We start from the raw sequence: 22,999 nt of genomic DNA on the forward strand, positions 1-22,999 counted from the left end.
CCTTCTCTTTTCCGCTTTTCCCTAGTAACCTATTTCTGCCAGCTGCACCCCACTTCCTAAAGGTCCCACCACCAGCTGGGAACCGAGTTTTGGAAACCTGAGCCTGTGGGAAACACTTCAGGTCAAACCGTAAGTCTCCAGTTGCTAGAACCTAACACAAAGCTAACCAGCAAAGGCTTCTGGGAAATAAAGTTTACAGAGTCTAGTTGTCCTACTATCGTGCAGGTTATGGGAAGTAAGAGGTTGTAGCAAGTTGTGAAAGTGTGTCATTGTCCCTGCTAGATGAGAGCAGTTAGCTTTCCTAGCCAAGGTAACCAAATACCCACCTAGAGTCACCTGAATGCCACCGAGCTGCTATTAGTAGCTCCTTGTGTCACAGAGAGACACTTGGGTCTGTTCTATAGCATAGACAGAATTCTATCTGTCTATTCTATATTCTGAATATTCTATAATATTCTATCATATATTCACACAGAAGTAAAGTAGAGGTGACGAGAAATTAAGAAGAAAGAAGGGAACGAGGCAACACTTTTTCTTTGAACTATATTCCATTTTCAACTATTCTGTATTTATAGTTTAAGCGTATCCAGGTAAGGACTGCATGGCTGGATTTTTTAATTACATTTATTTGTTTATGGTGCACATTTAGGGGGGCATACATATACCATTATGCACATATGGAGGCCAGAGGGGAGCTTTCAAGAGCCAGTTCTCTCCTTCTATCATGTGAGTCCTGGAACTTGGACTCAGCTGTGGAAGTAAGTCCCTTTACCTGATGAGCTGTTTTGTTGGCTGGTGGCTGGGTAATTTTAATTGAACCTGAAAATATCTTCCTCATAGGTGAATTTAATCCATTTGTTTACTGTTTGTTGATTTAAATTATGTTTACTTCTTATTTTTTAATTCAACTTACAATATTTTTATTTGCTTTTGTTTTCTCCCCATTTCCTAACTTATATGTGTCACACTTTCTCTGGTCCCTTCTATATAGTTGAAAATTGTAAATTAACCCTCAAACATCTCCCACTTCAATTAGCAGTCCTTTCCTGAAAACCAGATATTATACATGAAAATGTTAAGCATGATCTTATTTCATAATATTTTAAATAGAAAATACTACATTGGGTTTTATATATATCAACAACTCCCCTGTCCAAGCAAGTTCCTAAAACAAAACAAAATCATCTCTAGAGTCATGCAAATACTAGTATTAGAAAGAAGGTTTTAAAATGCATTCTGGTTGGAAACAATGTAACTGTTAAGAAATAGTTGGTTTGATGCAATAATTTGGTCCCTTAGCATCAGTTCCATCTGAAACTCATAGTCCTTTGCCAATACTGTGCTTTATAACAACATATGATTTCCACATTCTGATAATTTTAGGTGGGACTTAAATACAATTATCACTGCTTGGATATCTTTAAAATGAATGTTTTTAGAGTTGTATTGAATTCAAGAGCTATGAATACAAATTTTTATTAGATGGAAAACATTGTATTAAGAGATATATTTCAATGAAATGAGAATTTTTTTTCCTTTTTTTTCTGGAGCTGAGGACCGAACCCAGGGCCTTGCGCTTGCTAGGCAAGCACTCTACCACTGGAGCTAAATCCCCAACCCCGAAATGAGAATTTAAAATCAAAGAAATATAGTGGCAAGCATGGAACTCTGAAGGAAATATTCATGCATGTGTTTAGTAACGATTTAAAATTTTCAATATGCAAATTTTCAAAGCTCATTTCAGATGGAAAAAGAAGGAGACTGGGTCTGTTTGTCCATAATGCCCTAGACCATTCTATCACGTGGCATTCTGGCCCCTGGGGTGGATCTCATTTCGTTAGAGTCCTGACCTCGAACATAACCTGGACATATTCTTTGGGGCCTGTGTTAGCCATGCTTCCCCATCCACAAAAACCATGCCATCCTGAATCCACAAAAGGATTCTCAAAGTATCTTTTGATCATTGGCTGAGGCGGGAGGGATCATGTAAATTTTCTGCAACCATTTTGAGTGGTTGTTCCAATGATCAAAGGAGTGTCTACCAATTGTTCTTATTAGAACGTTCTACCTGTCACCATCAGAGGGCGACTTTCAATAGTTTCCTAGATCTAGGCTTCATCTGGGGGTATAATTCCAAATTGGTACCTTGCATTATTTCTTTCCTCTTCTATGAAAATGCCCTGGGATCCATTCTCATCAAAAACATCTCACATCCATCAGGCATAGTGACAAGATAGAACATGATTAGAAGTAATTGACTTTAGTGTGTTCAAAGACCATCAAGTCCAAGACTGGGCTGGGAAGAGGGCTCAGTCAGTAAAATGCTTGCGAGGAAGGCAACCTGACTTCCGTTCTCAGCACCCACATAAAAAAGAGGACAGGAAAGCGGGTGAGTAGGGTAGGGAGGGTGGATCTGGGAGGGGCTGGAGGAGGGCCTTACATCACTCATAATACGTTGTACAAAATTTTCTCTGAACTAAGAAAAGTAAGAAATTAATTAGTCAAATGGAGCAGGGGTTGGTGGGAGCCAGATACAGTAACACATGCTTCACATGCATACCAACACCCTCCACACATATCAAACAAAAATAAATAAATAAATAAATAAATAAATAAATAAATAAATAAATAAATAAATAAATCTTGAAAGAAACAAGAAGCCCCAAAGGGCAAGAGTGCCTGACATAATAGAGAACTAGCAGGAGATGAAGTTAGGCAGGAGCAGGGAGAACCACATAAGTTTTATAAATAAGCAGGGCTAGAGAGTGGGCTCAGCAGTTAAGAGCGTTTGTTACTCTTGCAGAAGACCTGGGTTCAATTCCCAACACCCACATGATAGCTCACAACCACCTGTAACTCCAGTTCCAGGAGATCCAACTCACTCTTCTGGTCTCCAGAGGCACTACACACACATGGTTTACAGACGTACATGCATAAATACACATGAATAATTTTTTTTTGAAAAATGGCAAGCAATTTGAATTTATTCCAAATATAATAAGATATTAGGCAGGTTTTGAACAAGAAAATTCCATGATTCTTTTACACGGAAAATAATCAATAGGGGCCAGTGAGGTGGCTGAACCCGTAAAGGTGCTTGCTGAGTAAGCTGGGCAATCTGAGTTCAGTCCTGGAAACCCATAAAAGGGTGAGGATAAGCAGCAATGTCACCAAGTTGTTCTCTGACCTCCACAGGCGTACCTGCTGAGGCACATGTGACCCCCTTCTCTCTCCCTCTCTCTCTCTCTCTCTCTCTCTCTCTCTCTCTCTCACACACACACACACACACACACCACACACACACACACACACACACACACACACACACACCACACACACACACACACACACACACACACACACACACACACACGTCATTTTAAGTGATCTATAGAAATATATTTGGTTTTTTTCCTCTCTCCTTCCACAAGGCAGGCAGAGCTGCAAATTCCGGGAAATGGTGTCTGAGATTATAGTTCAGAGATTCTGGGCCCAAGGAAGACCATTCAGAATTCTGTCTTAAAAAAATAGAAGTAACTTACAAGTTCTTAAAGAGAACAGAGCACACATCTAGAAGCGTACCCAGCACACAGCCTAATTGCTGCCTGGTGTTCATCTCCTAACATCACTTCCCTCTGCCCCACCCCCACCTCTACCTCTAAAGGAATTCACACCAGTGAAAGCTCCAGTGTGAGAAGGAGTTTTGGTGTAACCCCGGATAGTTGAAAAGCATCCCGACTTCAGATTCAGAATACATTTGAAGACAAGATCAGCTAGAGTTGACAAAAGACCATTTGGATGTGTCATGTGAAAAGAATAAGAAAAATCGAGAATAACTTCAAAGTTGTCATTGTCTAAGAGACAGAATGAGGTAAGGGAGAGTATGAAAGGAATGGGTTTGAAGGGGAGATGGAGTCAAGGATTATTTCAAACCCTTCAAGTCTGAGATGCCTATTAGATATCCAAAAACTCTGGCTGCATATAGCTCCCACTCCAAGGGTAAACTCAAACAGAAACGGGCTGCTCCCCTTTGCTCCTGTGTCCCTGGAACCTACAAGAGGCTCTGGCACACAGTAGGTGATGAATAAATATTTCTTGGATAACTGAGTGAACATGCGGCTGAAGCTTTTGTAGTTTGACGTCCTGGACCACAGCCCTGGCTGCATAGAAAAGCCAGTTGGCAATGGAGACTATTTATCAATAACTAAAATGCTAAGAGAAATCGCAGATGATCCAACCGCTTTTGCCAGAGAGAGGCAGACAAGAACTGGAAAAATGGGGAGGGCTTCTCCTTCCTTCAGCCAAGTCCCTCTTTTTGACAGAAACTAAGAGGAAGCCCACTGGACAAGGGGATGCGGAGGGTACAGTATCTCAGAGTGGAACTTCAAGGGGGCTGGTGTGGGGGGTTGGAGCCAAGAGGCAGTAGGTAAATAACTAGTATCGAAGGGAACTCAAAGAAGCAAAGAGCCCAGGAGGACATCCTCTTATCTGAACTTAACCCTGGACGCAGGATAGGAGAACAAAAAAAAAAAAAAAAAAAAAAAATGAAGTTCAGGGCCAGGACAGAGGGCTGAGCCATACCCTTCTAGATGAACGTTTAATACCTAGAACCCTCCCCTGAGAAGAAAAGGAAATACAAATAACAATATGAATTATTCTCTTAAGAAAAAGCTGAGTGGGACCATGAGAAGGGAGAGACTTCCGTGAGGGCCCCTCACCACAGCCCCATCACTCTAACTCTGCTAACATGGATGCTCTCAAAGCTTTTGCCAGTAATAAGATTCAACATCTAGCCGGCTGTGAGGATTTAAAGTGTGGGCACAGATGTGATAATAGTTTGGTACAATTTTGTGTTATCCTCTCTTGACTGCTGGGGGCTAGTATGCCACACGGAGTCTGAAGTCGTTTGGAAGAGCTGAAAGAAGAGGAAAATATTAAGAAGTGAGAGACTGGTCCTCTAGGTGTGGGTCGGAGAATAGAGGGCTTGCTTGCCATAAACATAAAGACGCTTGTTTTACCCTCAGAAACCATCTACAACAGTCAGCCGTGATGGCGTGGGTCTGTAATCCCAGCACTGGGGAGGTGGAGATAGACTGATCCCGGGTACTCCCTGGCCAGTCAGCCTACCCCAGTTGGCTAGCTCCAGGTCAGCCAAAGGCCCAGATCTGCAAAACACAACGAGGTCAGCAGCACCTGAGGGACAGCTGAAGTTGTCCTTTGGCCAATGCATCATGCATGAGTGAGAGAATGGGAGACGCTCTTTGGATTGGGCATCCCTGAGATAGCAATAAATTATTTCTAGTTGCCTAGAGTCCCTTTCAGTGAGTACAATCAATTATGCTCTGTTGTGACACAACTGTCTCCCGTATCTGGATAGAAATCGCTAGGATTAATATTTTTGTTTCTTTGTGAGACAGAGTTATCTGCACTGATCACATCTATTTGCTAAACCATTCTGTATTACAACTGAGCTTCTGAAGGTTGCATTTAAAGGTTAAGAACTGCTGCTTCATCCTTTGGTTCTGTTATGTCAGATCGAGAAGACAGGCACATGTCTGAGGGTGGAGGAGGCACCTTAGGATGTAAGCGCGTGCCCTGTTCTTTTTATTTCTGCCTCTTGTATTGGGAACATTTGGAAATTTGTGATAGGCATCTCCAGTCCCAAGAGTTTGTCCATCCGCTCCTCTGTATCCCTTCCTACGCACCCAGGACTTTCAGAACCTTTTTTTTTTTTTTTTGCTTTATGTTTCCTTCTTGGTCCTTAGACCGCTGACAGTCCAATACTAAACTGAATGGAAGTACAGAGGGGAGAGAGACTCTATCCCCATGGAAGCATATTTCCCCACATGTTAAAAGAGAGGCACACAAATACACTTCATGGTCCTGATTCTTGGTTTTTAGATTAGCGGTTATCACCCCGCTCAATCTTGACTGTTCTCCGTTTCTGCCGCTTTGCCTCGGCTTCCGGTGTGTGCCAAAAGGGCTATTGCCACTGCAGGATTCACCTCCTCACAGAGCTTATTAGCTTAGATAACCATCTCCCAGTCATTCATCTCTGAATAATACTAATTCTCTTCAGATGTGCTATTGTGGTGAATGAATTTATAAACGCTAATTCCACTTTCTGCCCATAGATCCAGGGCAGGTTGCTAAGCAAATCTCCCTGCCCAGTCTCCCATTTCCAGGGGGCGTGTTTGCTTTCTCTCTCTCTCTCTCTCTCTCTCTCTCTCTCTCTCTCTCTCTCTCTCTCTCTCTCTCTCTCTCTCTCTCTCTCCCCTCTCTCTCTCTTCCTTTCTTACTTCTTTCTTTCTCTTTTCCTTTGTTAAGGAGACAGCTTCCCAGAACTTTTCTTTGCTGGTTCTGTGGTATCTGAATCAATGTGGTATATTAAAATTACAATGGTGGTACTTTCCCTGGCCAGAATATTGCAGTATTGAGCATTTAAAATGTTCCAATCATGTGTCTTTTTCATACAGGTTCCAAAGCAATTAATAAGCATATGCATGATCACTTAAGTTCAACTCCCTCTTGTTTTTCCCTCTAGAAGGTGGTTTGGAATCGGTGACTGGGTTCTGATCTGGAAAGACTGAACTCCCTCTGACAAAGAAAAAAAAAGCTTCATGTGTTGTCAGCAGCTATTTGAAAAGGGAAGAAAGCCCAAATTGGGAGATGTCCTGCTTAGCACACACACCACTTTTTCACTGCAGGAAGAACCACGAATCTACCTTCCCAGAAACGGAAGAGGAAAGTGTCTTCTCGCCTGTGCCCTCGCCCCTTCTTTGCTCCTGAGGTCACATGTAGCAAGCACTATGGGGACTGGAGAGATGGCTCAGTGGTTACAGGAACTTGCTGCTCTTCCAGAGGACCCAAGCTTAGTTCCTGGCACCTGCATCAGGCGGCTATGACAGCCTGTAAATCCAGCTCCAGGGAATCTGTTTTGTTTTGTTTTTTTGGTTTTTCGAGACAGGGTTTCTCTGTGTAGCTTTGCGCCTTTCCTGGAACTCACTTGGTAGCCCAGGCTGGCCTTGAACTCACAGAGATCCGCCTGGCTCTGCCTCCCGAGTGCTGGGATTAAAGGCGTGCGCCACCACCGCCCGGCTTTTTTTTTTTGTTTTGTTTTGTTTTTTGGTTGCTCCAGGGAATCTGACCCCCTCTGCTGGTCCCCATTAAGACAGTGTCTCTCTACATAGCTCTGGCTGTCCTGGAACTCACTATGTAGAGGCTTCAAACTCACAGAGATCCCCCTGCCTCTGCCTCCAGAGTTCTGGGATTAAAGGCGTGCACCACCACATCCAGCCACACACAAGTTTTTTGTTTTTTTGTTTTTTTAAGATTTATTTATTGCTGGGCGGTGGTGGCGCACGCCTTTAATCCCAGCACTCGGGAGGCAGAGCCAGGCGGATCTCTGTGAGTTCGAGGCCAGCCTGGGCTACCAAGTGAGTTCCAGGAAAAGGCGCAAAGCTACACAGAGAAACCCTGTCTCGAAAAACCAAAAAAAAAAAAAAAAAGATTTATTTATTATGTATAGTATGTGTTCTGTCTGCAGGCCAGAAGAGGGCACCAGATCTCATTACAGATGGTTGCGAGCCACCACGTGGTTGCTGGGAATTGAACTCAGGACCTCAGGAAGAGCAGGCAGTGCTCTTAACCACTGAGCCATCTCTCCAGCCCCACAAGTTTTTTAAGAAGTTAAAATGTACAGTATCACTTCTAGGACCCCATCATTAACACCCAGATGTTTCTGGGGCATGGACTCCAGCTGAATGTGCAAAGTGTTGAAGATAAAGGGATGAGGAAGTCTGTCTTTAGGTCTTACCATTCGTAAACATCAGATGAGTTCTAGGAAATGATGTGTACCCCGATGTCGATACAGCCCCCTATGTCTCTGAAAAAAGACATCAATGGCCATTCACATTATCTCTTACCAGATGTCTGAGTCTTTGAACAAACCCTGGCTCTTCCAGGAACCCAAGCCTACTAGATCTTTTTCAATCTCTCAGGTTTTTTCATTTGTTTGTTTTTTGTGTTTTGAGACAGGGTTTCTCTGTGTAACAGCCCTGGCTGTCCCAGAACTCACTTTGTAGACCAGGTTGGCCTTGAACTCACAGAGATCCACCTGCCTCTTGAGTGCTGGGATTAAAGAAAGGCGTGCGCCACACACCCGGCAATCTCTCAGGTGTTTGTCTGCCTTATAATTGGCAGCCTTGGGTTGTTCTTTAAGGCTTTGGTCATTTTTGTGAAGTGTTTTCTTGACACGGGTTCTCGTGGAGCCTGAGATTCACTATGTAACTGAAGATGACCTTGAACTCCTTGGTCTTCAAGCCTCTGTCTTCCAACTGCTGAGATGATAGGCTTGTACCTCCAAGCCTGGCCTGATGGTTTGGTCTTTCTCTGTACCTTCGGGAGAAGCCGTTTAGATGCGACCTCCAAGAGGGAGGCTTACCTTCTTTGCTTGGAGACCTCTTCTCCTGACTATGAACTGCTTCCTCCTGCTTCTCCTCCCAGCCCTGGCCTTCCTTCTTCCATGTTCTTTATTCCATCTGTTAAGAGTCTCACCAACGTTTATGTAATTCGGGGCTCTGCCCTAGGCCTTGTATCTTCTCAGAGCACCATTTTTTCCCTCTAGTCTCATAGTCCATTGTTTCAACTTGCACATTCAGTTGGGGCTGACTCCTCATGATAGAGTTCTATCCCCAATGTCTTAATACAGTTAGGTTCCTATAGTGAAATGCTGGGGGGCGCTTATAAACACAGAAATGTATCCCTCTTAGTTCTAGGGGCTGAAGGTTCAAGACCAAGGTGCTGGTAGATGCTGTCTCTGATGAACTTCCTAATTCACAGAGGCATCTCAGTTGTGCCTTGATATGGCAGATGGGACAAAGCTGCTTCCTAGAGCATCCCTTAGAAGGGTATTGGTCATCTCTCTCAAAGGCTATAACATCTAGTACCCTTGTTTTGAGGGTTAGGCATCAACCTATGATCTTGGGAGAATATAAAATTCCAATCTTTGCCGGGCAGCCGTGGCTTTAATACCAGCATTCAGGAGGCAGAGCAGGCGGATCTGAGTTCGAGGCCAGCCTGGTCTACAGAGTGAGATCCAGGACAGACACCACAACTACACAGAGAAACCCTGTCTTGGAAAACCAAAAAAAAAAAAAAAAAAAAAAAAAAAAAAAAAAAATTCCAATCTGGGCAGTAATGGCACACACCTTTAATCTCAGCAAAATTAGGTAGAGGCAGGCAGATCTCTGAGTTCAAGGCCAGTCTGGTCTACAGAGGGAGTTCCAGGGCAGTCAGACCCACACAGAGAAACCCTGCCCCAAATAAACTCACCAGAACCAAACTCATGTATTCTTCACTTGCTCATTCTCTGTTATTCTTAGCTGCAGAATTGCATCCCCACTTCCTCAGACAATAAGACTGAACTGTGATGGTATTCATTATCCCACGGCTACTCAGTCCTGGTAATCCTACCATCCCGATGCCTTTTCTTTCTCCCCACATCCACCATGTGCTTTAGCGACGATGTCTATTGAGGCACTTTGTGGCCGTTGTTATTGTTATAAATCATGGAAATGAACTCTGACTAATTTAGGCCACAAATGTTTATTTGAAAGAATGTTGGCAAAGTTCAGAGACTTGAAAGGAAAGCTGAATAACCATGGCCTCTGGAAAAGCTGGATCTGGGGTCTTCAGCAAATAGCACAGATCCAGTCATCTTCCATCTCTGTCTCTTTACCAGGCTTTCAGCAAAGAGATCAGGTCTCAGGGTCGGGACCCAGGGGTAAATGGCGCACATCTGCGACTCCGGCAGACCCTCCACAGTACCACCACCCCTTCTCATCCTTACTTCTTCGCCGCTTTCTAGCCTTACAGCTTCGGTTGTCACTTTCAATGCCACCGTCATCATAGTCTAAAAATACTTTCTATTTCGTTCAACTGATAGTGCGTGTGTGCGTATGTGTGGTCTGTTGTTTTTGCTGTTCTTGTTTTTTTGAGACAGGGTCAAACTCACTATGAAATCAGAGATGATCTTGGATTTCTGATCCTTCTGCCTCCGTGTCCCAAACGTGCGCATCACGGTGTACACCACTACGCCTTGCTTAGTGTTTAGTGTGTCCTCTTCCTTAAGACCTGCTGATAACTCTTCGGGGCTCAGGACAGCCTACGAGCTTCCAAGCAGTGACTCCACTTTAAATTGAGATTCTGTGTCCTTCTAATCTCACCCCTTGCTTCCTTGTATCCACTTTTAACCCCTGGACATCCTGCAGTCATTTCCATACTATTGAACAAGCCCTCCCTTGTTTCAGTCTTGTGTTTTTAGCTGTGCTGTTTCCCCTTTCCCAAAACCCTCTCCTTACCTATTAATTCAGTTTAGATGTCAGTTCTAAGTCTCTACTAGGCTCTTTATATATATAAAATATATATATGGGTTTTTTCATTGTTTGTGTGTTTGTTCAAAATGTGTCAATGTGTGCCCACAGAGGACAGAAGAGGACACCAGATCCTCCAAACCTAGTTAAAAGTGGTTGTGACGTGGGTACTAAGACCCAACCTCAGCTCCCCTGAAATAGAAGCAAGTGCTGTTAAACCGCTGAGACATTTCTTATCCTGGATTAAGTGTTCTTCCTCGCTACTCCCATGGCATCCTGAACTTGTCTCTAATGTGGCCATCACACTTTGTTGCACTTTCCTTGTGTTTCTGTCTGGGTTAATTGCTCTCCTTAAGGTTGAGAAACACACTAATTTATGTTTGGTTTCAGTGACGCAGGATGGTGTTTGGTGCATTATCACATATATTCAAATAAGCTGACTTTGGGTGCCCTAACATACGAAACACCGAGTGCCTGAAAGTATGTATGAAACTCACATCCCCTTCTTCTAGGAGCTGACTGTTTTGGAGGGAAACAAGACCAGTGTAAGAAAAATACAATTAGAACAACAAGATACTTATGTGCACCAAAAACAGTGCCTGCAGGCAAGAAGCAGAAAGTTGACCTGAGTACTAGCATAAAGAAGAATCAAGTGGTCAGGGGGAGTGTTTAAAGATGGGGGTGGAGACAGGAGAGAAGGACTCGATGTGCATACGGCGTACTTATTGTGTTGAGATGGGACGAAAATGTTGGTTAAGGAAGAGATCAGGAGATACTGGGCAGGTCAGTGGGAGGGAGAGGAGCAATGGGCTAGACAGACAAGAGCAGAGCTTGCAGAGGTTTTTTTTTTTTTTTTCTTTAAACATGTGTCTTTGTCCTTTACATTCTGTCTTCAGAACAGAATACTTCGACATTCTAGATTGCTAATCCGTCACAAATTCCTCAGCCCTGTCAGAATCCAGAAGGGAATCTTGGCCTTCAACATGGGAAGTTTCCCTATTAAGGAACTGTATCTTCCTGAGATTATCTAGTGTCCTTAAAGGTATCGTACCCTGGATCTTTTCCTTTCTTCCCTCTTTCCTCTCTCTTCTCTTTTCCCTTCCCCTCCCCTCCCTTCCCTTCTCCTTCCGTCCCTCCCTTTCCCTTCCCTCTTACATGTCTTTCTTTTCTTTCTTTGCCATGGTCTTTCTATGTTGCCCAGGATGGCCTCAACCTCCTGAACTCATTCTCATGCCTTCCTCCTTCTCCTCCAGTCTTCTGAGGAGCCAGGACACCGGGCACGTACCACCATGCCCAGATACAGCTTTCCGTCTTGGCTGAAGTTTTGTGTTCCAGTGATTCTTCCCCTCCAGCCTGGGTTGCACACAAACAACACAAAACATACAACTTCTCATTGATAGTAAATTTTTTATTTCAATTTCAATACACACTCAAAACTAAACAGACAATTCTAGAAAAAGCTAAACATGAGAAAAGAATAAAGAGCTTATTAGCCCCCTTCTCAAGAAGGGAGCTTTCAGGATTTCATTCAGTCTAGTCACAGTCTGGACAAGTAAACTGGACAGAAAGCCTAAGAGGGCAGGGAACCTGTTGATAGGAATTTGGAATATTTTTCCAAACTGTGGTCTTTACAGGACCTGGGCTTCCCAGTCTCACCAACGTTCTCCTTAGTTTTCAAGGCCCTATTGGTTACCTCCTTTTCTTTCTTTCTTTTTTTTTCCTTTTTTCTTATTAAGAGATTTTCAGTTCATTTTACATACCAACCACAGAGTCCTCTCCTCCCTCCTCCTACCACCCAGCCTTTCCCCCCAACCCACCCCCGATTCCCACCTCCTCAAGGCAAGGTCTCCCATGGGGATTAAGCTCAGCCTGGTACATTCAGTTGAGGCAGGTCCAAGCCCCTCCCCCCTGCACCAAGGCTGCGAAAAGTGTCTCACCATAGGCACTGGGCTCCAAAAAGCCCGCTCATGCACTAGGGACGGATCCTGATCCCACTGCGGGGGAGCCCCCTAACAGTTCAAGCTAAACAACTGTCTCGCTTAGCCAGAGGGCCTAGTCCAGTTCCATGGGGGCTCCTCAGCTATTGGTCCACAGTTCATGTGTTTCCACTAGTTTGGCTAGTTGTCTCTGTACTTTTTCCAATCAAATATCATCCTGAGTGAGGTAACCCAGACTGAGAAGGAAAAACAACTCACTCCTAAGTGCATAGTAGATGTAAAGCAAAGGATAACCAGACTGCAACACACAGCTCCAGGGAGGCTAGCTAGTAAGGAGGACCCTAGGAAGGACGCATGGATCACAAAGTGATGGAGAAATGGATGAGATCTACATGAGCAAACTGGGGGTAGTGGAAGGCAAGAGACAGGGGATGAGAGCTTAGGGGAGTGGGAGGCTCGAGCTGAAATGGGAACAGAGTGGGAGAACAAGGAAAAAGATACCATGATAAATGAAGACACCATGGGAACAGGGAGAAGCAGAGTGCTAGGAAGGTTCTCAGGAATCCACAAAGATGACTCCACCATAGACTACTGGCAATGGTTGTAAGGGTGCCTGAACTGACCTACTCTGGTGATTGGATGGCTGAATACCCTAACTGTCATCATTGAACCCTGATCCAGTGACTGATGGAAGCAGATGCAGAGATCCATGGCTGGGTCCCAGGCGGAGCTCCAGGAGTCCAATCGACGAGAGAGAGGAGGGATTCTAAGAGCAAGAGATATCCCTTTATTTCTTACTGCTCAAAACAGCAACCACTAACCTTCCAGTTTGTATGCTTCACACACCATCCTATAGGGCTCTTCTTAAGTCCCACATCCTTTAGAAAACCTCCTTCCCAAGCCCCATTAACCTTTCCTCTCTCTAAATGACAAGTTCCCTCAGCTTGCATCCCACGTTCCCAATGGTCTGTATTAAGAATCATAGCAGGAACCGGAGAGCTAGCTCATCGATGAAGAGTCCTTGCTGCTCTTGCAGTGGACCTGAGTTTTGTTCCCAGCACTCACATCAAGTGGCTCACAACCACCTTTAACTCTAGCTCAGGGGGATCTGACACCTCTGTACTCACATGGACTACCCTTCATACATAATTAAAAATTAAATACATCTTTTAAAAAAATGTATAGCACTTCCACCCTACACACACACACACACACACACACACACACACACACACACACACACACACACACAAACGTCTCAGGCCTTAGCTGTAGATAAGGATGGTTGTAAGTTGAAAGAAGTCAACTGAAAGTTAGAAGCTCCGCAGACTTTCCCCTCCGTTGTACATGTATATGACTTCATTTCATTTAGAATCCTTATGTAGGTTAAATCTCACCACTGTCACTAGATTAGAATGTCACCTTTAAATCATTCAGTCAATGACTGAACTTTACAGATGAAATTGAGACTTCTAAGAGATGAAGTTGCTGATATATTAGCATGTATTTTTTTCTTTTTTTGTTTCAGATTTAATAATTACTTCCTTTCCTCTCCCCTCATTAGTTAAATAAATTTAATTTCTCAAGGGCAAGGATCATGCTTATTCAGCTCCCACATCTACAATACCATTTATTAGTCTTCTCTTGTTTCCCACACAGGATCAAGATTGGGTCGGGCACACAGTGTGTGCTAAGAAAAGAATATTTTATTGACTTAAATTCTCATAGAATGTGAATTACTTAGAGACGCTGACTTTAAGCCTCAGTGAATACTTGCTGCAAGTTGGTCCAGTTCTCAGTGAATAGCCATGGGCCCAAAGAAATATACCAAGTACGTAATCTTTTCTCAAATAAGCTATGAACACCAACTTTCCACTAGCTTCCTTTGCCACTCACGCACTCTAGACAGTGTGAATCACAGAGCAGACCTTTATTAAATATTTTTTAGTTGACCAACTATTTGCAGAAAAACCAAAACAAAACAGAGTTGAATCTGTGTTTCATGTAGCAACAAAAGGACTTTTGCCAAAAACAAAGCACCAGGCTGTTCAAGATGAGCACTGCTGGGATATTGAAGAGCTTTTCATGCAGTTCAAGGCTGAGTCTGAGATTCTGTGCTGTTTTGTACACACACACACACACACACACACACACACACACACACACACATCATTTTGAAAAGTGCTACAGTAAAAATGATGCAATAGTATTGTTGTGCATTACAATAAGAGAATACATCCAAAAGGCACAAACTTCGAGATGTTTAGTCAAAATGAACATGTTTGAATCTATCCGATATACTTGGGGATATTCCTAAGCCCTTTGGTCTGAACTTGGAGGACTAGGGATGTGGCCCAGTGGTGGGGCCTGGTTTAGCAAGTGCAAGGCCCCAGGTTCCATCACCAGTATGGGAAAAGAAGAAGGTCAAGAACTCCAAAATACTTTATTATTAGGTATTGCAACTTCCTCCTTTCCCGCAAAAGGAATTGGGGTGAGGTGGAAGATGGAAAAGTGAGTGAAACAATAGTACATCAAACTGTCTGCCATTGATGGCTCTTTCTATACCCTAGTTCTAGGAAAAGAAACTTTTAGATGTGGTTAGGAAAACGATTTGACCAGTAATCCAAGCAAAGCCAATAGGAATCAGAAATTTAGTTGTGGGATTCCCTAGCTACGTTCCTTTTCATGACTGACCAATCGGCCATCCCTGGCAAAGTCAGGGCCATTTCAATGCGGAGGACAAGCAGGTAGGTAGTCAAAATAGTAGTAGGGGTCTTTAAGGTACTGTGATAGTCTAGCTGTCTGCAGAGTTTCCTTGGGCAGTCTTCTAAAGCAACTTCTTTGAGTGATCCAAAAGTTCTACTGAAAAAGGTTAACTTACTGGATGCCAGCATATCTCAGAGACATCTGTATTTGCTCAACCCTTTAATCTTAAATTTTTCCTCAGCATGCAAACTGGCCGTGAGTTCTATTCAATTCATGAGCACCTAAGTTAGTAATCTCTCAAGTTAAGCTCCCACACTTTAACAGAGGGAGGCTGAGGGCGTGCAGAAAGTTGGGGCACGGGTCAGTAATGCACCTGGACCTTCCACCCCTTTTTCAGGTTTCATGATAACAGACCATCAAAGACTGCGGGAAATGTCTCTATTAAATTTCAGAAAAAAATAGGTCCAGATGGTGACGAGGTAAGGAAAACCGGTAGTATATGTCCTGTGTCATTTTCCTTGGGATTGCTTAAACTATCTTACTAACAGTGACTTTCTAAACTTCCTAAGCAAAAGCAAAGAGGAGCAAACACATATATACAGAGTGAGGTTAGTTTATTTTATTTTCCAAGAAAGAAACAGAGAAGCTAAGGTGGGCAACAAGGACATATTAGCAACAAATCAGGACACAAAACCTAAAAACTAGTAACTTACCTTAGGATGTATTAAATTCTAATTCACTTAGACATCAAGGCTATTTTCTTATGTCACTTAATTGCTTTTTAAAGTTAGCTTATAAAGTGATGTTTTGTTTGTTTGTTTGTTGTTTGTTGTGTAGTACTAGAGACTAAACTCAGGGCCTCATGGATACCAGTCTGTCACTCTATCACTGAGCTATCTTCACACCTCTCTTTTTAACTTTTTAATATGGGGTCTCACCAAGTTGCCCAGTGTAACCTTGAACTCAAGCTCCTTCTCCCTCTGCGTCTGGAGGAGCCAAGACCACAAGCCTATGCCACCAAACCTGGCAAAGTAATGTTTCGTTATGACATTTAATGTGTCATATGTCTATGTCAATAAAATTTATTCCTATTTGTCCTTCTCTGGCCACTGTTTATCCATGTTCTCTATCTTCCTCTTCCTGACCCATTTCTTCTCTCTCAAATAGTACCCTCTTCTGTGTTCATATCACCTATAGTTTACAATCTACTGGCCTAGTTAATTTGAAATGTCAACTCAACACAGCCTAGAGTCGCCTAGAAGGTAGTCTCTCTTGAGGAATCACCCAGATCAAATTGGCCTGCAGATACGTCTGTAGGGGTTTGTCTTGATTGCTAATTGATGTAGAAAGGCTGAGTCCACTGTGGGGCAGCACCATTCCCTGGGTAAATAGTCTGGGCTAGAAAGCTAGCTAAGCATAAGCCTGGGAGTGAGCCAGCAATTCCTTCCTGGCTTCTGCTACAGGTTCCTGCCCTGATTTCTCTATGACGGACTATGACTTGGAAGTATAAGCCCAATGAATCCTTTCCTCCCCTAAGTTGCTTTTTATCAGGGTGTTTTTATCACAGCAGCAGAAAGGAAACTAGAACACCCACCACCTTGAGATCTCTTCCTCCCATTGATGATTTCGTTTCTATTTTCACCTCCTCCAACCCCCACACATTTAAATCTAGTTTCTGTATATGGAAGAAAAACAAGTGCATTTATCTTTCCAAGTATGGCTTGTTTTACTTAACATGATGGGTTCCCAACCATTTTCCTGAGACTGCCTTAATTTTATTCTTCTTTAAAGCTAAATAAAGTCCACTGTGTATATATCGACCACAACAGTCTTTATCTATTCATCTATTGGATATCTGGGCTGGTTTCTACCCCTTAGCAATTGTGAATGGTACAGCAATAAGCATAAATATGCATAGATCTCTCTGTGGTCTGTTGACTTAGGAGTAGTATAGCTGTGGTAGCCCTGTTTTCAATTCTCCTCAGAAACTTCTGCATGGACTTCCATGGTGGCTGCATTAGTGTAAGCTCCCACCTGCAGTGCATAAGGGTTTCGAGGTCACTGCTTATAGCAAAATTCCATTGGATATCTTGGTTGCTTTCCCAAGATTATCATATTCAAGTGAATTTTTGAAGCCAACTTTTATTTCGCCAGCGATAATGTAAGTCAACTTGACAAAATTAAAAACATATTCCAATTGTTAGGTTTAGTCAACTGCTACAGGCTGATTTGGAGCAGAGGCACAATTCCTCAGAAAAGTCCAGAAGTTCAAATATTTTCCTCACAGACTTTTTCTGCTAAAATTAATTAAAACAAAACAAAAGTTTAAGGGGAAAAGAGCCTTCAAATGTTTCCCCCAAAGAAACTGTCTAAGTTTCCTAATACATATATCACACAATATACTTGTTTTTCATAACTTTTGTTTTGAACAAGTAGATGTCAGTTTCCCAAAAGTTAAAAACAAAACGATTAGTTCTTTGGATTTGTCCCATATTTCTCCTCACCCTTTCTAACAGAAGGGGCTGTGCTGAGTCTCTCAGTCCTCATCTAACCCAACGCCACAACTCATGGCCGTGTTCTCCTGAAGGCCAGTGCCGTCTTCCTACAGTTCTACCCCATCCTTATTGTCTCCTTCACCTCCATCTGCTCCTAGCTTTGTTCACTTTTCAGGGGTGCCTCCTTTTCCCAGAAGCCCATCTTAACTCTTTGGAGGCACGGCCTCTTCCAAACTGATGATCCAAACACAGGATTGTGCTTGTCTCCTTGTATTCTGATCTCTGCGTATGCTAAGAAGGTCTCTGTCTCCTGTGTTCTTACTTTCATTCATCCTTAGATAATGCAGGGCTAAGTACATGGGGAGGAGCCCGTCCTTTATTGGACAGGACACTCTAACAGTGCCAATACCAGTACTTCTACCAATAAAATGATGTTAAGTACTATACAGAAGGGACCTCAAAATTTAACGATTTTTTCAACCTCTCTGAAAGAATTATATTTTGCAGAGATATTCAGAAATGCAAAGTGCTCTCCCTTTTCCTGTCTTCTGTGAGTGTCGGGTCCCAGCTCAGTTGCCAGAGCTGTCCCTGGAATCTACACCTCTTAGGTTGTTGTCCATTTGTAACTTCTTTTCTCCTTAAAGGTTAGCCCCTGGGCTAGCCTCTGGCTTGATGCCACCTGACCTACTCCTGTAGAGGGAAAAGGAAGGGGAAGGGTGTGATTTCACTTGTCTACCACGCTACAGCCTTTGAAGCATTGTATGTGTGTGTACATGTGTGCTCATGGCTGTGAGGGTCTATGGGGGTTGAAGGTACATGTGCGTCTGTGTATGGAGACAAGAAGCCACCCTCAGGCTTTGCTCCCTGCAAACCACCCACCTTGTTTTTTGAGACAGAGTCTCCTACTGGCATCAGGCTTCCCTGGTTAGGCTAAGCTAACTAGCCAAGGAACGCCAGGGTTCTACCTGTATTTGCCTGCCTGGAGATGGGATGCAATCGTGTGCCATGATGCATGGCTTTTTATGAGACTGCTAGGGATCTCTTGTTCACATGGCAAGCACTTTTCTGGTCTGAGTTAGCTCCCTATTCCCCTTATATGGAATTTCTAAAGCAGATCCACATAACCATCCACAAACTTCTTCCCATATCTTAGGATTTCAGAATCCTGTTCTCCTGCCTGTAGACTTTGTTCCAAAAACCCCAGAATATAGCACAGGCAGAATAGGTTCTCCTCAATTAGTGTCTAGAAAAGACCATTTTAGTGAGAATGAGATGAGGTCACCCATTTAATGGGTGTGACTTGGGTACTAGACAGATTGGCACAGGGAAAAATGTTCACACAGCAAGTGTGACGGACCTGAGGTTAAATCCCCAGGTCAGGGTTGAGAATGTGGCTCAGTTGGTGGAGTGCTTGCCAGGCACTCACACAGCCCTCCATTAAATCCCAGTATTGGGTAAACCAGACATGACGGAGCAAGCTGGAACCCCCACTTAATAGTGGAAGCCGGAGGATCCAAAGTTAGCTTGGGATGCATGAAACACAGTCTTTAAAAAAAATGTTTTGTTTTGTTTTTTTAATGTGGCAGTGTGGGTCCATAACTCCAGTATTTGGGGGGAAGGGCCAGAGACAAGAGGACCCCTGGAACTTGCTTGCCAGCTAGTCTAGCTGAATCAGTAAGCTCTGTGTTCAGAGACAGTGTCTCAAAAAATAAGGTGGAAAGAAAGGCTCCTGATGCTTACTTCTCTCTACCACTACACACCCGGCGGGGGGGGGCGGGGAGTGGGAGAGAGAGGAGAGGTGTGACTTGAGACCACTAAATTCTGTTTCTTATCTTTAGATATATGATACGACAGGGCAATCAAAATTTGTCCTTAAGAACCTCAGACACTACACAGTCCATCCAAATATGGTAGGTGGAAAAGCCCCCAAGACCTCTAAGGGTGAATTTCAGCAGTGGGTCCAGAGATCTGACACAGAGTACCCCAGTTTCCAGGATGGGGAAGCAGGAGAGGCTGTTGGGATACATACTGGGATTTGTTGGTGAGGTGGGAGGAGAGACTCAGGGAGAAAGTGGTCCCAGCTCATTTCATTCTTCAGTAGAGAAAACATAATCAGAGAAAACATGTGTAAGGCATGCTTCCTCCCTCCCTTCTGCCCTGGTCTTCCTGTGCAGAGAAAAGCGAGCGGGGAGGTGACTGCCCCTTGCCCACCCACACCTGCAGGGACGCTCAGCTTCGTGACTGCCTTGCTTTTACCTGCTCCACAGCTAGATCATAATGCCTGTGCCTGGGGAGAGATGTTGGAGGACGCAAGAGAAAAGCAGAGCTGAGCTTCTGGGGGTTTCCCCTCTGCCTCAGAGGCCAACCCGCTGGGCCACAGAAGACTTCTATTTGTGACACTAGGGCTAGATGCTACCGTGTGTGTGTGTGTGTGTGTGTGTGTGTGTGTGTGTGTGTGTGTGTGTGAGAGAGAGAGAGAGAGAGAGAGAGAGAGAGAGAGAGAGAGAGAGAGAGAGAGAGATTAATCATCTTGTTCTGTTACTATGGAAACCCTTCCGGTGCATTTCCCCAGGCCCCTAGTTTATTTGCAGCTCTAAGCTAAGGCTGTGACAGAGAGCTTCCAAAAGTTTGAAATCAACACATTTAAAGGCAGCGTTGTTCAGGCCCTGCTCAACCTCTCAGCTTACCCTGCAGGGCTGGGGGAGGGGGGGGAATTGGCCAACTGATTCCTTAGTCCTCCCTTGACCTAATCCCTTCGTCTGGAAACCTTTCTCTCTACTCAGGCCAAGTACTATGAGCCTTTGAAGCCCAGTAAACTGCAAAGATTCCTGACTCAAAGGAATAAAATCAATAGTTTCATGATGAAAGTGGCAGAGTATGATCAGGATATGACCTTACTGCTCATGACCAACAACCCACCTCCCTGCTCTGTGGGCCAGGAGGAAAACGACGGTGCTCCAAAATACTTTCCTCCAGAATTCCAGCTCAAGGTAATGGTGCCCAAGAAAGTCTCCTGGTAGCCTAGGTATGGACCGGAGGGAGGGATTACAGTAAACTCGGAGAAAGCCAACTGAACCTAGAGAAGGCTTACCAAGATGCTAACTACCTCCTTCTCATGCCCACTGACCATACATTCCGTGTAATCAGAATGGCTGTGAGTTTAAAGTCTGCATGGGCTACATAGCAAGACCCTGCTGTCTCAAAACAAAACAAAACAAAACAAAAATAATTGCGGAACATATTCAGTAAGCTAAAACCTAGACTAAGACTATGAAGATTATCATAGGACAAATTCTATCTTGAAGAATCTTGGAATCCAGTAGATCAAAAAAATGATATGCATTAAAATAATTCTACTGTACCAGGATATGTGAATAATCCAAGAATACTTAAGATATAGAAATGATATAGACTAGAGAAGAATCTCCCTGTTGGGGAAAGGGGAGTAATCAGGGAGGTGTCTCACCACAAAAGAATAGGAGAATGTTCCAATCTGAGGGAATTGGGAAGGCTTGGGGTTATAAGAAAGTGAGGTGCTTTTATGCAGATCTAGAGAGAAATTTGTGATTTAGAAAGCACATTTGCAGGTTGAAGGGAGGTGCATTAGTTACAGAAGAGACAAAAGCAGAAAGATTAGTTATGATGTTACTTTTATAGTCGAGATGAGCAGTGCTGAAAATTTGAACTAAATTCAAAATATCAGAGGAAGTGAGGAAAATTGATTTAAGAGTCAGGAGCTAAGGAAGATGTTGACAGCCTGGAGAGCAGGCCCAGTCTAACAGGAAGAAATTAAATAAATGAAAGTACAAACAGAAGAATCTAACAGAGGTTAGAGTCTGGGAATGGGCTAGCCCGAAGTCCCAGCCTCAGGGCAAATGTGAATTGGGAGTTAGTACTTCTGTAGTCACTGCATGGGGGGCAGCCCAAACGCAGTGGTGGACACTGAAAAAGAACTCGTGCGTTCATTGTCTGTGGTCCCCGGGTCTCAGAATTTGTGCCCTTTGACAGGAACTTCAGTGTTTGTTGTGACAGTGGGTGCCATGTGTTTCTGAGAAAGAAACAAATGTGGACCAGGGCTGCTCTCCTTAACACAGAGAAGGGAACCAAGCAAACACGTAGAGTGCACAAAACGCTTTCTTTCCAACGCTGTCCCTTGTGAGTCCCCGAGGTCAGGCGCAGGACCCGATTGTCCTCATGAGCAAGCAGTACTAGTGGAATTGTATCAGCGGACAGGGTCAAGGCTCTGATTCTAAAGACTGGAAAGCATGGTATCTTTACTATTCCTGCTGCGCGCGCGCGCGCGCGCGCGCGCACACACACACACACACACACACACACACACACACACACACCACTTTTTTGGTTCTAGGACTCCATGCAAAGAGAGTATTCTTTCCTGTGCCCACGCACGGTGTAGATTCCAGTAAGCAAGCTGAAATTGTTGCCCTCAGTCCCTTCTAAGTGACTCCGGTCCTAGCACTGTCTCCTGTGAGAATGCCTCAGGGGCTTTGTTTTGCACAATTTAACCCTATCTCTACTCCTAGTATGGACCAGGTATGGATACAAGATCCGGGGTCACTAAAGTCCTAGGCTGGTAACTGACCTGAGGTGCAGATCGGTACCTCCAAACCCAAACAAACCAAAACTAAACCAACCAACATACTAGCCCCCAGATCCCTGAGTAAATCCCAGATTTTCATTTCTAAGCACCCAGATTAGAAAACGAAAAGATTAAGGCAATGGGAATGAAGATTGAAAGGGCACACAGAGGGCCGGGCAGTGGTGGCACACTCCTTTAATCCCAGCACTCGGGAGGCAGAGCCAGGTGGATCTCTGGGAGTTCAAAACTACGCAGAGAAACCCTATCTCAAAAAGAAGAAAGAAAGAAAGAGAGAGAGAGAGAGAGAGAGAGAGAGAGAGAGAGAGAGAGAGAAAGAAGAAAGGGCACACAGAGTGATGCCGTAAAAGAATCAATCACGGGGTAGAAGGGTAGTGCAAGGGCCCGGACCGTGCTTGGTTGCAGTTACAGGGAAGGAAGGAAACAGGAGTCAGGGAGAAAGGTGGATATAATCATATAGCCTGCGTCCTTGGATCCATCTCTACACACGTATACATGTAGGCTACAGAAGGGCCACAGAAGTTTCCGAGTTTGAGAAGAGGGAGGGAGGGGGAGAGAGAGGGGAAAGACGGAGTGGGAGAGGACAGGAAGAGAGAAGGGACTTATTAATATGTTCCAGTTAAGACACCTGGGAATTCTCCACTAGTGCCATCTTGGATCCTAAATAACTTTCAGTTCCTGCTTATTTTATTTGTGTTTAAATATTTAAAAAGAAAAGAAAAAAGCCTTTATTTTTGAGAGGAGAGGGGTGACTCACTGAGGTCAGAAGACATCCTCTCAGGGTGGGCTCTCTCTTTCCATCATGGAATCATCAGACTTGGCAATAAGGCCCTTTTTCTGCCTTTTCCATTGAGCTGTCTCCACACCCCT

The 22,999-nt window shown here is 43.9% G+C and overlaps 1 protein-coding gene across 1 annotated transcript in view; it reads left to right on the forward strand.

Moving 5' to 3' along the window:
• The first annotated feature begins 469 nt into the window (after positions 1 to 469).
• Tsga13 (testis specific 13) overlaps positions 470 to 22,999 on the forward strand; it is a 30,384-nt gene continuing 7,854 nt past the window's right edge. The window contains exons 1-10 of the mRNA XM_006979421.4: positions 470 to 590; positions 2,221 to 2,389; positions 3,665 to 3,871; positions 6,545 to 6,748; positions 10,485 to 10,853; positions 11,270 to 11,415; positions 13,970 to 14,141; positions 15,414 to 15,495; positions 19,350 to 19,421; positions 20,295 to 20,501. Coding sequence (XP_006979483.2) covers positions 14,119 to 14,141; positions 15,414 to 15,495; positions 19,350 to 19,421; positions 20,295 to 20,501 — 384 coding nt within the window. The 5' untranslated portion in view covers positions 470 to 590; positions 2,221 to 2,389; positions 3,665 to 3,871; ... (2 more) ...; positions 11,270 to 11,415; positions 13,970 to 14,118. The remainder of the gene's footprint in view (positions 591 to 2,220; positions 2,390 to 3,664; positions 3,872 to 6,544; positions 6,749 to 10,484; positions 10,854 to 11,269; positions 11,416 to 13,969; positions 14,142 to 15,413; positions 15,496 to 19,349; positions 19,422 to 20,294; positions 20,502 to 22,999) is intronic.

The sequence above is a fragment of the Peromyscus maniculatus genome, chromosome 3, assembly GCF_049852395.1.
Source record: "Peromyscus maniculatus bairdii isolate BWxNUB_F1_BW_parent chromosome 3, HU_Pman_BW_mat_3.1, whole genome shotgun sequence".
Classification (NCBI taxonomy): domain Eukaryota; kingdom Metazoa; phylum Chordata; class Mammalia; order Rodentia; family Cricetidae; genus Peromyscus; species Peromyscus maniculatus.